This window comes from Carettochelys insculpta, chromosome 5 (genome assembly GCF_033958435.1).
Source record: "Carettochelys insculpta isolate YL-2023 chromosome 5, ASM3395843v1, whole genome shotgun sequence".
Classification (NCBI taxonomy): Eukaryota; Metazoa; Chordata; order Testudines; family Carettochelyidae; genus Carettochelys; species Carettochelys insculpta.
In genome coordinates, this window is record NC_134141.1 from 72,763,708 (window position 1) to 72,782,768 (window position 19,061).

The 19,061-nt window shown below is 43.0% G+C and overlaps 1 protein-coding gene across 2 annotated transcripts in view; it reads right to left on the reverse strand.

The window, feature by feature from the left end:
- Nucleotides 1–3,337: 3,337 nt before the first annotated feature.
- The window catches only part of ARSK (arylsulfatase family member K), a 50,394-nt gene continuing 34,670 nt past the window's right edge, over nucleotides 3,338–19,061 (reverse strand). For both annotated transcript variants that reach the window (XM_074994207.1, XM_074994206.1), the window contains exons 7-8: nucleotides 4,162–4,386; nucleotides 3,338–4,057 (exon numbers count right to left, since the gene is read on the reverse strand). In XM_074994207.1, the coding sequence (XP_074850308.1) occupies nucleotides 3,777–4,057; nucleotides 4,162–4,386 (506 nt within the window). In that variant the 3' untranslated portion in view covers nucleotides 3,338–3,776. The remainder of the gene's footprint in view (nucleotides 4,058–4,161; nucleotides 4,387–19,061) is intronic.

Here is a 19,061-nt window from a genome sequence, read left to right on the forward strand (position 1 = left end):
CATACAGTCAGTTTCTAAGATACTGCTTAGATCTGATCCCTTTTCTAATTTTCTGTTTCACTTACTGATTTCATCACCATCGGCATCTTGTCTTCATTTTTATTAAGAATTGTAACTCATGCTGCACTGCTCAGAGATTCATTTGCAGTACTCATGTATGATCTTTGATTCAGAATAAAAATGGAGGGGATGAATACTAACAGCATGTGTAAAGCTAGCTTTAATGTGTGATGGGAGCAAAACCACAATACGCTATACTTTAAAATACCACAATTAAAACAGCTAGTAAATAAGTCCATGGATTCAGTTACTGAATAGGTGTGCAATGTTTAAGTTCAGAAAGCAGATGGTATTTTTCATGTTCATCTTTGCCAGATTAATTTTACTGTTGAAATATTTATTATAGATTTCTCTTTGAGAACTCTTAAAAATGAAGCATAATGTGATCTGGAATAGTTACTATAGCAGCTGACTGTACATGTGCTTAAAGAACAAGCTGCACATTGACATGCTCACGTAATTATGTATTTCATTAAAAAAAAGAGTAGGTTAGAGCTGCCAGTCAGTTTTCCTACCTACGCTCCATTTCTTTGTAAGACTGATTATTTTCTGTAAGATCTACTAGAAGTGATTTAAAAATATTGACATTTTCAAAACTAATCCTTTCTCTGAGCTTCTCATTGTATCCCATCTGCTCCCTTTTATCTTTTAGTCCCTTATTCTGCATTCAGGTGCATACAGGTATGTGTCCGCTTGCATAGATCCAACAGAAGAATTATGCCTTAGCCCTGTCCAATACACTAGCCACGAGCCACATGTAGCTATTTGGCTGGTTGAGTGTGCTTAGTTGGCTTAAACGATAAATATATTTTCAGAATAATGTGGTTAGTTCACTATAGTAGTAACCACAATAGTGACTACTGCTCCAGAACTCATTGGCAGTCCCAGACGTGGAGTGTGTGCAAAGTGTGCGAACGCATCCTACCCCTGCAGGCATAGGCAGCCGGTATAAGAGGCAATGGGAGGCAATGCCTCCCCTAGGTTTTAGGGCTAAACCTCTCGCCCTTCTTATCCTTATTCTAATGGTTCCTGAAGGCTCACACAACAGCAGCTTACAGACGCATAACTCCTCCCCTGAAAGTGGCTCTGTTAACTTAAATAGTAACAGAGAGATAGGAGGGTTAGTCTATAGTCTATCAAAACAAAAAAGCAGTCCAGTAGCACTTTAAACACTAACAAAATAATTTATTAGGTGGTGAGCTTTCATGGGACAGACCCATGAAATCTGAAAAAATGGGTCTGTCCCATGAAAGCTCACTGCCAAGTAAATTATTTTGTTAGTCTTTAAAGTGCTACTGGACTGCTTTTTTGTTCTGTTAACTTAAAAGCGAAAACCCTTCCAGCTTGTCAGATGTATTAGTGTAATACAGAACCTGTAAAAGAGACATGAAGTGGCAATTAAAAGCATTTAACAGGCATGTGCCAGCCATGACAAAAACTGTTGTGTCTACAGGACCTTACTTTAAAATTTGCTTTAACTATTTCATTAGTTTATGGCAGAAGCTTCTAAAATCACATCTTTAAAAAACTGTTTCATAGAAATTGAGAAGCACATTGTGCATATTTGTCTTAAGCCTTGGTTGGACCTTCAGACAGCTTTTTTACTATAAATTCTTCAAAAGGCCACCCTGATCTAAAAATTAACGGCCAGGTAAGCAAACCCAGTCCCAAGGGTGTCCCCATTCACCCAACACACTGTACCGTAACCCCCACTTCCAGCACCCTGTTGTGCCTCCTGTACCCTCACCCTAATGCCCTGTCCTGCCCTCATGAACCCTGATGCCTTGCTGTGGGTCCCTCATATGCCCCAACCCTTTCCCGAACCCCTGACCTCCCCAGTATCCTACTCAAACTTCTGCACCTCCACACATTGCAGCCTCCTGTCCTGAGCCCCTCATGCACTCCAACCCTTGATTCCTCTATCTGCCTGTCCCCAGCACCTGGCCCTAACTTCTGCACACCCTACACACTCCAGTCCCATATCCTGAGCACCTCATATATCCTCACCTTAACTCCTGCACCTGCGTATGCACAGCCTCGAGCCTCCCACACTCCATCTCATAATTTTTTGAGTATTTCTGACTGACCCGTAGATTTGTTTAACATCTTAAAGGTGAGCTATATACATTTTGGTATGTTCACTAGCTTGAGTTGTTACAAAGGATGGTAATTCAGGATTCCAAGAGTAGTGTTCATTTTCTTTATAGCTGATCTCATATTAAACAAACATCATAAGCATTGCTCCCTGTTAGTTATCCCTTATTTTAATCTATTTTCTTCCATGGACTGTTTACCATATATATTTATTTATACCTAGATTTTTTGTTCATACGACTGGTGCACAGCCACACACTACCTCAGTATTGGTGTTGCTCATAAGAAATTTTAATCCACCTAAAAGAAAATTCAACCAATCCAAGGATGGAAAATCTTACAGAGAATACTGCTCCCCTGCCCTGCATGCCTTCAGGATATCCCTGGTGCATTTGGGGGGCTGGGGGCAGCTAGGAGAGCCCTGGGGGTGGGTAGCAGCAAGCACCCCGGTGCGCAGGACAGGTGGGGAGAGAGAGGGGTAGGGTAGCAGGGGTCCCCTGCGCACATAGGAGAGGCCACCATCAGCAGGGATGCTGAAGGAGAAGAGCAGGGCCAGACTGGCTGGATGGGGAGCACGGGGGCAGGGCCAGCCGGAGAGCTGGAGGTGAGAGGAGAAGGGCAGGGCCACCGGGAAGGGGTGATGTTCCATATTTACAAAAAACGTACACATCCCCAGAAAATCCTGTGTATGGGCTTGTTGGATGCCATGGCCTTCGACTGTAAGAGCTCCTGGCAGACTATGTCTATTTATACAGTGTACAGCACAATGTTGATATTTAATGAATAGTTTTACTCACGGAGACTGGTTTTCATGCTGTGTAGTTTCCTGTCATACACAGAGAGAAACTGGTGTTTATATTTGCCTATTTGTTGCTCTGTGATTTATATGCAAAATTTGCATACTGTTTAGATCTGAATTGCAGACCACAGAAACAGAAGTTAGAAACTGTCCATCAAAATTGATTATGAGAGGAAAGAAAACCACAGGTCTCTATTTAATTAACATATAAAACTGTGTATTCAGGTACCTACCTAGCCTCAGAATTTCTCCTTAGACCGCCATTAGTTATTAACCCTTTCTGAGGCGCTACACTGTGTTTGTGAGTTCTTTTTCATTCGTATTTTAAAATCTGTTTGGATGCTAGGATAGTTCACTACAATCTGTAGCCTGCTAAGTTAAATGCTGAGGTTTTTATTCAGTTTATAATTAGTCCTTAGACATGCAAAATCTCTTTTGAATTTTAGTGTTTAAATATTCATTGGCTAATACATTCTGTATTTTCTTAAAACACAATATTTAATGCAAAACAATATTTACATATGTTCTTTCCTTCCCATGCAATTTTAAAAGCTAATTCACAGCCACAAATATGAAATTTTACATGAGAGGAGTTAGGTTTGGTATCATGGTTATATAACAATTAACCTACTAACAAAGATAAAGTTTGTGTGAGCTTATTTTTCATGGATTACTATTTTAGCAAATTTTAATCTTATGATGAACTGTGTAGGACTGCTGTTACAACTGTATATTTTCATTTCCTGAGGGCCTTCATTGTGCTCATTTATTTAGTAGAAATTGTTACCATAAAGATGGTCAATAATCCTTTACTGCAATTACTTCACACATTAATGTTCCTTTGGAGCCACCTGTGTATTGCATCTTCATACTTTCTTGGTTCTTTGAACCAGTCCTGATGCCATCTGAGATTAGCTATAACACTGGAATAATTCTGTCCCAAACTTTGTTTCCAATTGATAAATTGCTTCTTATTGTACTTGTGCACAAAGGCAGAGACTCTTGGATAGTTTACTATGGAGCGAAGCTTTTTGTCCAAGGAATGTGTAACTTCTGGAAATGTCGTTGCTATGTTTGTTAGTTCATCTGGATCAGCAGACAGGTCTGTAAGAAACAAATAAAAACCAGTTAAATGCAATTTGTCAAGATATGATTTGGTAAAAACAGAACCATTAAAAACAACTAGTAAAGAAAAGTGTGTAGTATACCAAAGAGCTGAGGAGGCACTGAATGACCATCTGAATATGCTATATATTTCCATTTGTCAGTTCGAAGCATATAGGTGGAAGAATTCACATTGCATCCATGGAATTCACTCAGGACCCATGGGGCGTGCGGCCGTCTGAACGAGTGTTCATCTTCTGCCGTTTCTACCAACAATGGTAGCAAGGAATATCCACTGAGATTCTGCAGAACAGGAATTCTAGCTATATCTGAACAAAGATATAAACATAGTTCAGCCTTTTTTAATTAACTCTAGTAATAACAATGAATATTATATCAAAACGCTAAATTATTAGTAGGGCCCTACCAAATTCATGGCCATGAAGAGTGCTCTACAGACTTTGAAATCTGGTCTCCCATTTTCCCCCAGTGAAACTTGGTCTTTTGTGTGCTTTTGCCCCATACACAATACATATTTCACAGAGGAGACTAGTATGTCTCAAATGGGGGGCCTGACTCAAAAAGGAGTTGTAGGGGGTTGCATTTTTTTTTGGGTTGGGGGAAGGACAGCACTATAGCCATCCTAACTTGTGCATTCATTGTCCTCAGCGCTGGGTGGCTGGAGAGCAGCAGCTGTTGGCCTGACACCAAGCTCTGAACACAGCGGTCTGCCAGCGGAAGTAAGGGTAGCAATACAGGATCATGCCCCCTCATTCCTGTCAAGTTGTCTTCGGAGCTGAGTGACCCGAGAGAGGCAGCTGCTGCCTGAGAGCTCAACTCTGCAGGCAACACTTCAGGAGTCACGGTGGCAATTCCATAGCATTCCACCTGTACTTCTACACTGCTGCTGGCAGTGGCTCTGCCTCCTGAGCTTGGATAGCAACTCCCTTTCCCCTGCTGTTCAACTCTGAAGGCAGCACCACTACCAACAGCTATACAGATGTAAGTGTAGTTTTACTGCAACCCCGCCCTGCCCCACAGTAACCCAGAGACACCCCACCCTAATTCCTTTCTGGGTCAGGATCCCCGACAATTACAACTTTATGAAATTTCACATTTAAATAGCAGAAGGCATGAAATTTATTATATTTAAAATCCCATGACTGTGAAATTGACCGAAAGGGACTGTGAAGTTGGCAGGGTCTTATTAGTTACCTGAAGGGTGAGTATAGTACTGCGTTAAAATATGCCCTCTAATTATGCTTCCAATTAGGAAAGAGAAACACATTGAAAAGAACATTATTGAGGCATAAAACCACAAAGAAAAGAAATTCTAAAATATGGCTGAAACGTCAATCTGAATTCTACCTTAGTGGGCCCACGTTTCAGTTCATGTGGTGTTCTTTTGTCTTTGGTGCTTATGGCTAGACTAGTGAGTTTTTTCAACAAAACTGGTGTTTTGTCAACAAAACACATTTTTGGTGTGGATATGTGGTGAGTTTTGTTGACAGTCTGTTGACAAAACTCAGCACTTCCTCTGACAAACTTCTGCCTCTTCCAGATGAGGAAGAGAACCTTTGTCCACAGACTCTGTCAACAGAAAAGCTGTGCAGATGGTCTTGGGGAGCCTTCCGTTGACAGAGAAAGCTTCCAGGATACTGGGCAGTCTGTCTGCTGTGCTTCTGTTTGGCTGTTTTGTCGAGAGAGCAGCCAGGCACTCCAGCCGCTCTGTCAACAGAGCAGATTGCTCTTTCATTCTGCTTGAGTGTATGCCTGCACTCTGTCGACAGATATTTTGTGGGAACATCTCTTCTGATAGAAACATCTGTTGACAGCTGCTTCTAGTGTAGCCGTAGACTGTATGTATAAGGTGAGATCCACCAACACTGGTCCCTTTATATCATATGAAAATAGAAGAGCACCATATGTGATTGGGGGAGTATATACCTGGCACAGGTCTTGCATTAATATTATTTAGCTTTTATATAGTACTTTTCAGTAGTAGATGAAATGCTTTACAAAGAGTCAGTATCATAAACTGGGGCACATAAAGGTGAAGTGACCCACCCAAGGCTATCCATTTCTTTGAAAACCCATGCTGGGATTGGAGTGGGGAGGTCAGAAGGGCCTGCCAAGGGCATATCAGGAACCATTTAATGCCAGCTGACAAGGGGCACATAGACATTACAGTAATCTCCTCCCTCTGGTATTTACATTATAGCTCAGCAAAATAGTGTCATGCAAGAATAAAAATCTGTGTCACTTTGGCCATCAGTAAAATTGTGAAATGTTTCTACAGGTACTATGTAAGGAGTTAAGTGTGTTTGTATATCCAGAACATGTCTTCTTAAACTGTGTGGCTAAGGGCTGGTCATGACCAAAGATGAAAAGTAGGCTTCTGTCAGAGAGATGATGTTCATCTATCCATTTACCTGTAAATCAAGTATTGCCACATTCACAGTGAGTTTCCTATCATAGGTCTGAACTGAATTCAAATGAAGAATTGTGGGGACTTGAAAAAAGAGACTAACAGGAAGAGGAAAAACAATGGATGGAAGAACACTAGATAGAGGTGTCCTTCAAGTGTGTGCTTGACAGAGAAGACACCTGGGCACCATTTACTGAGGAAGTGAAAGCATGGCAGTTTTGTGTCCTGAAAAGGGGGTCTCAATCAGACTTGGTTTAAAATGCTGGAGAGAACTTTGGATGAGACAAGAGCCTTTAAGATGGGAAATTAACCTGTTAGTTTAGCCTGTAAAAAGGGTGTTACAATTTTGCTTCCTATATTAGCTAATTGTTTCTAATACTCTTCTTACTCCCACTTGGATAACTATTTTTTATAACAGATATATTTACAGGAAAAAAAGAATAAGTGCTGTGGTGTCAACTGAAGTGGTGATCCTGGGTTGCATGTTACTAGCTGGTGTGTACTCTTCCTTTGGGAGCTTCAGGCTTGGTAATTCTGTGAGTGTCCAGTGGATAAGGGCCTGGGTACCATAAGGAACATTCTGAAACTAAGTGGTAGGGTGCCTATCATTACCTGCACAAAGAGAATAAGATCTGTCAGACCTTGAAGTCAGTGTTTGTGCTGCCAGAAACTCCTGGTTTCAGCAGGCACAGACAAGGCTGCTTCACACAAAGGCTGTAGCCATACTTGGCTAAAACTTCAAAATGGCCATGCTAATGGCCAAACTGGAGAATACTAATGAGGCGCTGAAATGAATGTTCAGCACCTCATTAGCACTTCGAAAGTGCTGCATTTCACTTGTGCGCAGCTCGGCTACATGGGGATCCTTTTCAAAAGGACCCTGCAGACTGAAATCCCCTTATCCCTATCAGCTGAAAGGAAAAAGGGGATTTCTATGTTTGCAGGGTCTTTTCGAAAAGGAGCCCCGTGTAGCCGAGCTGCACGCAAGCAAAACGCGGTACATTCGAATGCCGCTGCCAGCAGCATGCTAATCAGGTGCTGAACATTCATTTCAGCGCCTCATAGTATCCTCTGATTTGGCCATTAGCATGGCCATGTTGAAGTTTTGGCCAATGTGGCTACAGCCTAAGGGAAGCAGCACTTGGTGCAAAAAAGATTCTGGGCAGGGTACAGTCCAAGTAGGCTACTATAATTCAGGCTGCTCCCCAACAGCTATGTTATATTAGGGGATTCACCAGCCCCCTGAGCAGGCCAAGATTAGGAATGCCCAAAGATGCATTGGCGATACTCTAGGAGGCACAATACAGAATATCACCCATGCTAACTAAGCACCAAAAAGTGACAATTAGGAATACAGTACTATTTTAATCATACCTCCAAATACAGTGTACAAAAGTGGCTTGGTCCATGGCGCTTCCTGCAGCTCTTATTAGATGGGAATGGTGTACCACGAGCATTGAGCGCTACACGCAGCCATGCCTGGGGATGCTGAGGTAAACAAAACGTCGGCAGCCTGCTAGCAGATAACCCTAATGACCATAATCTGTGTCTGGTCAGTGTGCCAGAGCATACAATGTGTCATTAACAACTCTTTGCTTGCCATTTTGTAGTTGCCTGTAATAATGCATTCTTATGTTCTGTGCATGGATTATTGTAGGTACATGGAGTAGTCACTTCATTTGCTAATGGCACCCACTGTGTATATATATAGTCCATACTGGTGACATTTTTTTCCTCAGTAGCATCTAACATCTATCTTCTCTTCTCCTAGCATTGTTAAATTGCTTCTGTAGGATATGCCTCAGTCTACAGACTTGTATCCTTCTATGATGAACAGGCAGTTTCATGGAGGCAGTAGGAAGAAAGGGTATTTTATGTAAATCAGTAACCTGTATCTTAATTATCTTATGTAAACCTAGTCTTTGCACCAGACAATGCTCAGCCCTAAATAGGTGCACAAGGAATAGAAGACCTGCTCCCTTACGCTTCTGTCACTGTATTCCTTTATGATAAAAAACTGTTCAAAACCAACGTGTCCATTAGTTGTAGTCTCTGCAGTGGGGCTGGGCCACATGCTGAAGCCACTTCCAGGCTGACCAGAAAACCTGAGGCCACCTGGAGGGATGGACATGTCCCATCCTGTTAAAGGATGGAATAAGAGCTGTAGTCTTAGGGAAATTATGCCTACCAGCATTTTGCCTGTGTCACAAGTCATTGCACCCTCTTGTACGAAGAGCTGCTTACTCTCAAATCAATTGGGTAGGCAAGGAGCACATCTCCAGTTTCTAGGAAAAAGTATTTAGACAAGATTGTATCTGAGACAAGAAGATATTTCCTTGTGATCATATAAGCCAAAGTGATTACATCTGTAATGGCCAAAGACATACGGGTTGTTTCATCGCTTGCCAGAATTACTACACAGCAGGAAAGGTTAAAAGATGACTGGGATGTTTCTTTTTTTTTTCCTTAGTCACCTGAATAATTTAATTTTACTTGATTTGTGTTTCTATTTTTGATGTACTGATTACAGGAAGGAGGAATTGGCAGAGCAGAAGGAGAATGAGAACAGGAAGGAGAGGGTTTAAAAATATGAACTTCAAGAAAAGAGACTGAAAAGGAAGGATTTTAAAACACTTGACTCTATAAATTATTTGATGAAGAGACAAGAAGGGAGAGGTTTAAATAACCAAAAGGGAGAGGTTTAAAATTTTCAAATATATTTCTGGGATCAAATTTAGAACACAGGCTCTTTCATATCACATCTCTAATGGGTAGACACACCATCCTGGTTCTGGAAGAGTTAATTTTGGCCTGAGAGGGCAATTGAGCTATCTGGCTGTCTCTGGATTATGGATCATGGATCAAATCTAAATATGTCTGAAGTCCAGCTAAGAAAGGAACTAAGAGATGATTGCAAAGGAAATACAGGTCAGACGGCAGCTGCAGGGAGAAACTCTTCAGTCATTCTCTAAGGGCTAGATGAATGGAGAAACTTGGAGAGTAGAGTAGAAAGATTAGGAGGAAAGTTGATTCTCGGACTCTCTCTGGAATTGGGAAGTCAGGCAATAGGCAAGGAGTAACATGGAGCTGTAAACTCTAGCGGTGAGTCCTGACAAAAGATCAAGATTGGGAGTTTTCTGGGATGTATTCAGTGAGGCATTAAGGGAAAAGAAAAGGGATGATGGATAATACCAAAGGGAGAGTCAGAAGTTGATGTGAGTTGGTACTTCAAGATTTTGTTGGGGGAGATTCCAAGGGAGAGAGCCCTGCAAATCTTGGTCCTGAAAGAAGGATAAACCTAGAGAGGTTGTAGGGAGATAACACAGCTTCTCTTTTAGGTTAAGAAGTATAGGGAGGAAGTGGCAAGGAGTCTGGGAGCAGACCTTGGCTTCACGTAGTATAGTCTCTGGGCTAGAACCCAGCACTATGGGGTTTCAAAGCAGCCATGAGGGAAGATGGCATGAAGACCCTGAGTAAGGGACAATGATGACAGAGGCTGGAGACAATGATGAGGCCCACAGGGCCCCGAATCATGGCCAAAGGCCTTTGTGAGGACTTTGGACCTTTTGTTGTTTTACCATGAAGGAGTGGAACTAAAGTGTGAGCTGCTCATAGGGCTGAGTCAGAAGAAGAGTGACCAACCACTACAAAGTACTAGCATATGACAGAGGAATTATACCAAGTCCAGCTCTGGGAAGGGAAGGGGGGGCATAACAGCAATGAATTAATTCCTTCACAGCCCCAAATTAAAATTTGAATCAAGTGAAATTGTCTGAAAAGCTATAATTTGAAGGCTGTTTTGAGGGTCTATGTAGTCTTAGCCTAGTCCCTACTGAACAGGCTCCTATGCTACAATAAGCACCATATAACAGAAATGGATGATGCTGGGAATTGGTTATAGCATGGGTGTCCAACCTTTTGGCTTGCCTGGGCCGCATTGAGTGAAGATAGTCTTGGGCCACGTACAAAATATATGATATAGTTAATGTATATAAATCACATAATAATGTTAAAAGTTTACGATCTTGTGGGGCCGCATTACTAGCTGTCCAGGGCTGCATGCGGCCCGCGGGCCACAGGTTGGACACGCCTGGGTTACAGGATGGAGAGACTTCAGTCTCTAGTAAAAATTGACTAAGTATCATCATCATCATCATCATCTGATGGCTGTTCATTAATGTAGTATGAAATATTTTGCTGTTCCACCCTTTTATATATGATAGAACAGTTCACATCACAAAAAACGCTATTAAATTAGTCTTCTAAAAGAGTCCCAAGATTCGTTTAGCATAAAAACTGACCTATTTGCCTATGAATGGGGTCTCTGCAGAGTCAAATTAAAAGGGAAATTTTGGTACATTAGCACAGTGTTTCTGCTGCTGTAACTATTCTTTGGGTTTCTATTTCCCAGGGTTGCTACCTCAGCACCTTGAATTCACATTCAACTCATTAAGGAAAAGATAACAATGGGCAGAAGAGAAAGGATGACAGTGAGACGAGAGAAGAAAAATACGTTGAGAGCAGAGGGATAGAAGGACATATGAGAAATGGAAGTGGCAGAACAGAAGAGATAAAACAGACTATGAGAAGGTACTTTTTACACCTTTTTTTCTATGTGTTCTATCTTTTCTGTTCTCTTTTAAACATCTTTACCAGTTTCTACCCTTTTCCTCTCCTATCCTTTTTCGCATCTCCCTTGGACAGCATTCTGATTCTTCTCTCTCTTCTTAATGTTGCTATCAGAGTCAATCCCGTTTTTTCCCATCCACTTTCCTCCTTATTTTGACACACGGCTCTCCAGCTCAAGTTATAATCATGTGCCATTCTCATTGTACCTACCAGCTTCACAAGCTGTCAAGTCTCAAAATCAAGGCTAAATCAACACTCCCACTCACCTGGTCAGCTGCTCACCCAATTCTGAGGTCTCAGCTGTGCTCCTCTAACCTCTCTGCTTTACCTAGCATGTCAGGGTCTGTGGCAAATTGATGTCAGAGCCCGGAACATGGATGGCCTAGGTTGGTACCCAGTGCAGTGTTCAGGAACGAGAGACCAAGACGCAGATCCTGAGTCAGGTGCCAAAGCTAAGAAACTGAGCTGAAGTAAGAAAAGAAAGGGGCACCAAAGCTGAGGGTCAGAATTAAGTCAGAAGCTTCAGAGCCAAAACCTAGCATTAGAGCTGGAGCAGACTGGAAACAGGAGACTGAAACTAAGGGTCAGTGGGAAGTCAGAAACCAAAAAGCTGTATTGGGTCAGAATTGCAGCAGCCAGAAAACAAGGCAGTGGGGGTGTGGAACTGGAATGAAGGCAGGAGCTGGAAGCAAGGTACGGTCAAAGTCAGGAGAAGCAGATTTACCAGAAGTGAGGCAGTAGATAGACTCTGTAGGAGCAGAAAGTCAGGATCCACTCTGTTGCACAGACAACTTCCAGTCCCTCTTTCTGACTTAAATGGTGAACCCAGCCCTATTGTGGATTCCAGATATCATCCAGTTAGGTCCCTGTGAGTGGTTCCTTTAGTGGAGTGTAAGGCTTTAGGGCTCCCAATTCTCAAGTCACTAGTACAGTGGTCAAGCACTGTTGTGAATGCACCAACTGCATACAGATTCATGCTCAGGACTAATGGACTCTCACACCATCAGCTCATCTTCTCATAACTCCTGGCTTCCTTCCCAATCTCACTGCTTTCCTTCCCTTCATCCTCAATTCTCCATCTCCTGGCCTCTTCCTTCCAAAGACACACTTGTCTTCATCTCTTCCCTCAGAAACCCTACAGTTGACTTTATCTGCCTCTTCTCAAATGGCATGTTTCCCTTTCATTGTTCTCCACTTTCACTGAATGCAGCATCTACAACAATAGCCTTGGATTCATCTAATTTATCTCTACTCTAAACCGCTCCAGCCTTGTTTCTATCTTCTCTATTTCACGAAGCTGTTTCCACAAAAATCTTGGACGATTATTTTTATGGCCAGATCTACTTTGTCTTCAGACTGGATGACCTCTGACAATGTCAAAAGCAGTAAGCATATCCTCCTCTTCTTGAAACATTGAAATTTTCCCCTTGGCTTTCAGGACTATCTTCTGGTTCTCCTCCTACCTCTCTGGTGATTCTAAACACCTATTCTAGTGAATCTTCCTCTTCCAACTTCCACTTTTAATGGCATCTCACAGGGCTCTGACTTTACAGGGCTGCTCTTGTCCGTCTTATAACCCTTCTCTGTCATCCTGACTGTAACTACCATCTTTACAGCAGAGATACTCATTCCTACATTTCCCTTCATCTGATGCTGCATCTCAGACTGTCTTCTACGGGTATGTCTACAGTGCCTGTGTCCTGGCTTGCACATATATGGATGCATTAGCCAAAATTGCTTGAGTGTCCATGTACCCATCATCCCATGAAGCCAAGTCCACACTAGTGTAGCAGCTTCAGCTCTTGGCACTAATATTTCTGGGAACATAGCTCTTGGTTCTCAGCGCTTTACCAATTGGAGCTACTGTAGGAATTGGTTTGTGGTATATTGTGGGAGAATTTCTGTCTCTTCCAGACTCCTGTGTGGAAGTGATTTTAGCTTGACAAGCATTGAGCTGAGGCACTTCTGGCTCTGCACACTTGTCACATCTGCTCAGGCTAGCTGTGGCCCATGCCATGGATTCAGTCAGCTGAGCTGCTTCTGCTGGTGGGTGAAGTATTTATGCAGGTACATGTTCTGTGAGATCCTAGGTGACATTTTAGCTGCAGCTTCTGAAAAACTGTAAGGCAGTGAGATGCAAAGGGGGTTATATTCATTGGATTCAGGAGAGACCTGATGTCTACTGCAATTGCAGCAGTTTTTTCAAATGCAGACCAGAGCTTTTGGTGCAAAATAAGTAGCACCATGTGATGATATCATATTACTATGCAGATCTGGGATGACCACATGTGGTTTCAGAACTTCTGAAGGCATAAATAGACCTTCATGGACTTGGGTATAGAGCCTGCCTGGACTCTGTAAGACAAGCAAATGAGACAGGCTATACAAGTATGCCCATAAAATGATGGACATAATTAATGTGCTTGAAATAATAACTGCCTTTCAGAAAAGAGGCTTCCCAAATTGCTGAGACCATTGAGGCATGCATGTGCCCACTGTTTGCCTGTCAAAAGAGCAACAGAATGTCAGCCACAAAGGATAATACTCCCTGGCAATGTTCCCTCTAATTTTTTCTGTCCATGTGCAGATTTTTGCCATCCAAGTGCAGAATAAATTTTAGGTGCACTGAGGCATGTGCAAATGTACACCACCAGTAAAACATATAGCCTAACTGTGGGTGCTCTGCTAATCAGCTGGGCAGCATATTAATTTTTTAAGTTCTCCTGCATAGCAACATAATGGCACAGCTTACAACTGCTTTCTGGTTCTACAAGCTCTGGATTACCACCAGGCTAGGTTCATCAACATGGCATATACGGGACAGGTGCACGATACTAGGGTGTGGAGGGCATCTGATAATTACCTATTTGCATAAGCAGAGACCTTATTCCTTCCAAATGTCATGGTTGCTATTGGGATATCTATATGGATTTTTACTTTAGGGGAATCTGCTAACCCTTCCCTACCATGGTTCATGAAACCATACCCTGACCTCAGCAGACCTGGCAGAAGAAGGTTAGTTATATACTTAGCAGTCACAAGATGGTGACAGAATGCACATTAGGTAGGCAGTAGGCAAGATGGCATGCCGCAAAACATTTTGATGTCTGTGTGACCAGTGTCATTCATAATTATTGTGGCCTGCCGTGCCCTACACAACACTGCAAGGCTAAATGCAAGAATTTTTACATGGAACAGTCTTAAAACACAACTTGGAGATGTGATATTTGCAACCACAAAGTTCATTGGACAGCACCAGAAATGGGTCCAAGGCAAGCAGAAGAAAGTTGGGGAGGTATTATATGCCACATGATGTAGATATGGACCTGTGCTGCAGAAAGACTGTGTGCTGTAGTATAACCGGGTTTGCTCTTTTATATTTGTTATTAGTTTTATTTGATAAGAGGCTGATACTTTATCAAAAGCTTTAGAGACGACTTCCTGACTCTTCCTCCTTTTCCGTGCATTCACTCACATGCATACCCACCAAATGAACTGTGCAACCAAACCATTTATTAACAAAACAAGAACTAATAATAAAGCTGTTGCAAGCATGCTAGCTCACTGGCCCTAAACAATTATTGACAAAAGTTCAAAGTGAAATAAAGTGCTAATGGTTTGTGAAATAGTACAATTAACTGAAGTCCAAGCTCCATAGTCGGTCTTGCTGGTAGTGGAACTGGAAGTCAAATGTGCCTCCTATTGTCCTCCTCCATGGCCAAAGATGGTGACTGCACAGGGCATATCTGCCCATTCCAATTCATAGAGCTGTTCACTGGTCAGTCAGTCTGAGTTTGCTAGTCACGGCACTGTTGCATTATGTGGTATCACAGAGAACTGTCTTCTTTGCTGATGGTACAGGTGCCAATAGTGGAGCTGGCAATGAAAGTGGCTGAGAAGCTCATACTAACAGCTGCACCCTGGTGGCCATCACGGTGAACAGTCAGTCAGAACAGCTGGGCTTCAGCCACATATGTACACGCCTCTGGTCATGTCTGAAGAACTTGAGCACTCTTTCTTCCCATTCCTCTGTTTTGTGGTATTTTTCTCTCTTGTAACCTATGTCACAGAACGTTTCATCTAACCTTTTTCTCTTCCCATGCTGGTTGACAGTTCTATCCCCAAGAGTCTGGTATGCTAACGTTGATGTAGCTGCAGTGGAAAGGACTGTCAAGAAAATGAAAGAGCACATTACATTTTTCAAGGATGGGAGAGGACTGAGAGAAAAGATCCTTCCCACCTTCCGTTCTGCATTGAAATGAGGCCAACGTTTGAAACTTTTATCAAGCTTGTACGTTGTATTTTATTGTCTTCATACACTGAGGTATTCAAAAGGTTCTTCTAGCAACATTTTCAGACAAAGACAAACCTCAAGCTTCAGAATTTAAAATTTATGATTTTGTTTGTTTTAAACAACAAATGCCAGGGTATGATTGTGGGGGCTAGGGCTCTTTTAACAGTATTAGCATCAATATTATTTCAGGACAGGGAAGGCTTAGAGGATATTATTTGGATATCACTATTCAGTCATTTCACCCTGGAAGGGCAAACAAGTTCTGCAGGCTGCATGCAAAAACACATCTATTTAAGAAAGGGAGATACCAAAACATGGAGAGAGTTGGTTAGTTATGTAGGCTGTCAGTGGCTGCCCTACCCAGGAACTTCACAAACCCTCTTGAGTTTCTTGAGGTTGCAGAGAATTGATAAGCACAGAACTAATTTTCACCCTTGACTCCTCCCCTCCTGCAATACTTGGAATCTATCTTAGATCACACATGATGGAGAGAAAAAGGGGTGTCAGGGAGAGTTTGGATACCCTGCCCCTCACCCAAAGCTGAACGCATCCCATTGCATGCAATAATCTCCATAACAACTTTATTGGTCAGAAGTCAGAAATCCAATTCTTATCTACAATTTCCCACATAGTAATAATAAAGATAATGGACTGCACTTACCAGACTACGGATCTGATTCCTAGTCCTGTACTGCTTCCACTCCGGACTATTTTCTTGGCCTGCCGCAGAACAGGTGCCCTGACAATTCATCCAGGATACCGACTAGCCCATCCAGCCATGCAGACTGATCCTGGACTTCCTGCTCCACAGTCTGTCTGTGGATTTCACTGTGGTATCAGCCAGTGCCATCCCCAGAATTCTTCTGCCTTCTTCTTCTGGTCTGGAAGTGCAATAAGATGGTGCACTTTGTGTTCAGGGCAGGGTCAAGTACCTGATCCAAACTCCTTGTAGAAAGGGCATATAGACATGGAGTTGCTGAACTGATGTTGCCATCCTCAGCTTTTAAGTGCTTAATGTGCTGTGCTGCACACTAGTTCAGTTGATCCGATCTCTGCCAGCTTCTTCATGATCATCTCATACATGTATAGTCTGGATACTCCTCTCAAACTCAAAATACTTGCTGTAGTTACACTAGAGGTTACCCAGAATGCAGGCATGCTCTTGCAGCCACATAACAGCATCATGCTGATAACATGCCTCTTGCTATTAGGCAGAGTTGAGTTGTGAAGAAACTGGAGCAGGTTGCATGGAAATTAAGCATTAAATGGTGAGCAGCTACATATAAACTTGCAGGTAGCATCTGGTACACATTAGAGGACAAGGAAGTAAGTAGGCAGACAGGCCACAGCATACAGGTACAAGGAATTGTGGGACTGGTATTGGAAGCCAATCTAAACATAATCCCCAGGTACTTTTGCTTCTGCCATACTACAAAATGGTTGGGTAGGGTGCAGCTCACAGCTTAACATGTGCTTTGCACCACATTCCCAAGTAAGCAAATAACTATGGGTTCACTGTGCATCTAAACATGTTTAAGGGGTTTGCACGTGAACAGCAGGAGGCTTTGCAGAACAATGTGTGTTTTTCATATTGTTGAGAAGAGTAAATAATACTTTCCTATTCCTTTTTTCCCCACACATGATTTCACAGACCTCTATCATATCCTCCATCCCTGTGTGGAAGCCAAAACACATCCATGGTCATCTTTGTTGCCTTTTGCTGAACTTTTTCCAGGTTCTGCTACAACATTTTTGATTCAGGGCAATCAGAACTCTACATAATTTTCATGGCTTGGGTGCACCATGGATTTATACAGTGGCATTATTATATTTTCTATTTCTTTCCTAACAGTTCCAGATATTGTTAGCTCTTTTTGACCACTGCTGCACATTAACCTAAGGTTTTCAGAAAACTATATTGCCTCCAAGATCATTCCTGAGTGGTCACAGCTACTTGAGAACCCATGATTATATATGGGTTGTGACAATTTCCCTTATCAGCCCCGTGGGTCCCTGCACTTCCTCGCAGTTCTCTGTTGTGCCTCAGAGACTCACAGAGACTGCTTATCTGCCCAGGCCTTTCCAGAGGCAGGTGTCTCTGCTTAGCGAGCCATCCTCGTCATGGGCAAGTCCAGAACGGGGAGGATAAAGCCAGTCCCCTTGCAGGCCCACACCCACACCTACTCCAGTGGAGTAACCCTCTGGGGACAGGGGCGGGGGGGAGTCCAGACCCACCTTCTACTCTGGACTCCGGCCCAGGGTCCCTAAGAAGACAAGAGACAGCTGGCAGGGTCTTCGTCCCTGCCCCAATGTAGCAACCTCACCCTGAGCCACTGTGCTCACCTCTTCCCTGTAGTACCTTCTTGCTCTGCTCCTTCTCTGCTCTGCTTTCTCTCTGGTGCACCTTCCAAAATCTACCCCCCTGCTACCAGGTGGGGAGGTTTTTATAGGGAGTCCAGGGCCTCAGCTGACCACAAGTGCTGACTAGACTCAGCTGTGGCTGATTACTAACGAGGCCTCAGCTGCCTGCCCCAATTGGGCTGAATCAGGAAACAAAAAGGCATTAGCCCACCAACCGGCATATTTCCCTTCTAGTAGGTTTCTGCAGCTTATGGGCAGCGGTCTGCCACAGTGTACAGGTTAGATCTCTCTAGTCCCAAAACCTTGGACCTTGACTGGTCCTGACCACTGGAATCTGACATCCCCTCGCTGCCAGCCCCCCAGCTCACTATCTCTCCCTGTTGCCCCCTTCTGGCCCCTGCTGGCCCCCACTGCCTCCACCCCCCCAGCCACTGAATGCTGGCCCATCAGAAACTGGCCCAGGCTCCACTCCCAGTGGACCTCCCAGCCACTGGACCCCTGCTACTATGCTCCCAGCCTGACAAGGCTACTAGCCACCAGCCCGAAGGCTCTCTGGTCGAGGAATATCCTGTCAGACCATGGATGTTGACAGACCAGAGAGTCTCAGTTTAGCAAAGTGCAACCTGTGGTAGGGATGATTTTTTCCAATGTACATTATTTAATTTGGTGTTAAGTGTATAGTAAAGTGCCTAGGGAGGTTGGAGAATGTCAGACACTGGAAGCTTTTAAGAACAGGTTGGACAACTACCTCTTAGAGATGCGTCTAAAGAATACTTAGTCCTGCATTGAGCACAGGGGACTGCAATAGATCACCTACTGAGGTTTCTTCCAGTCCTGCACTGCTATGATTCATCTGCTATTTGTTGTGATATTTCCGCCCTCAAACCTTCCTGTAACTCATGGCAGGCAGCTTTGGACTTAACTTTCTTGAGTATTATGTATCTGTAAACTTTTCTAAGTTACTATTCACTCTGTTTTCCAGATAAACATGTTGAACATTTGTTTCACGACAGATCCTTGAGGGACCCCACCATTTACCTCACTCCGCTGTGAAAGCTGTTCATCTCTATCCTTCGTTCCTATCTTTTAACCAATTACTGACCCTACAGGACCCTCTCTCTTATTCCAGTACTACTTAGTTTCCTTAAGAGCCTTTGGTGAGAGGCATTGTCAAAGGCTTCCTAAATCCAAGTAGTATATTGACTGGATCACTCTTATCCACATGACTGACTCCCTCAAAAGAACTTTACTAGATGATTAAAGCATGATTTCATTTTACAAAAGCTGTGTTG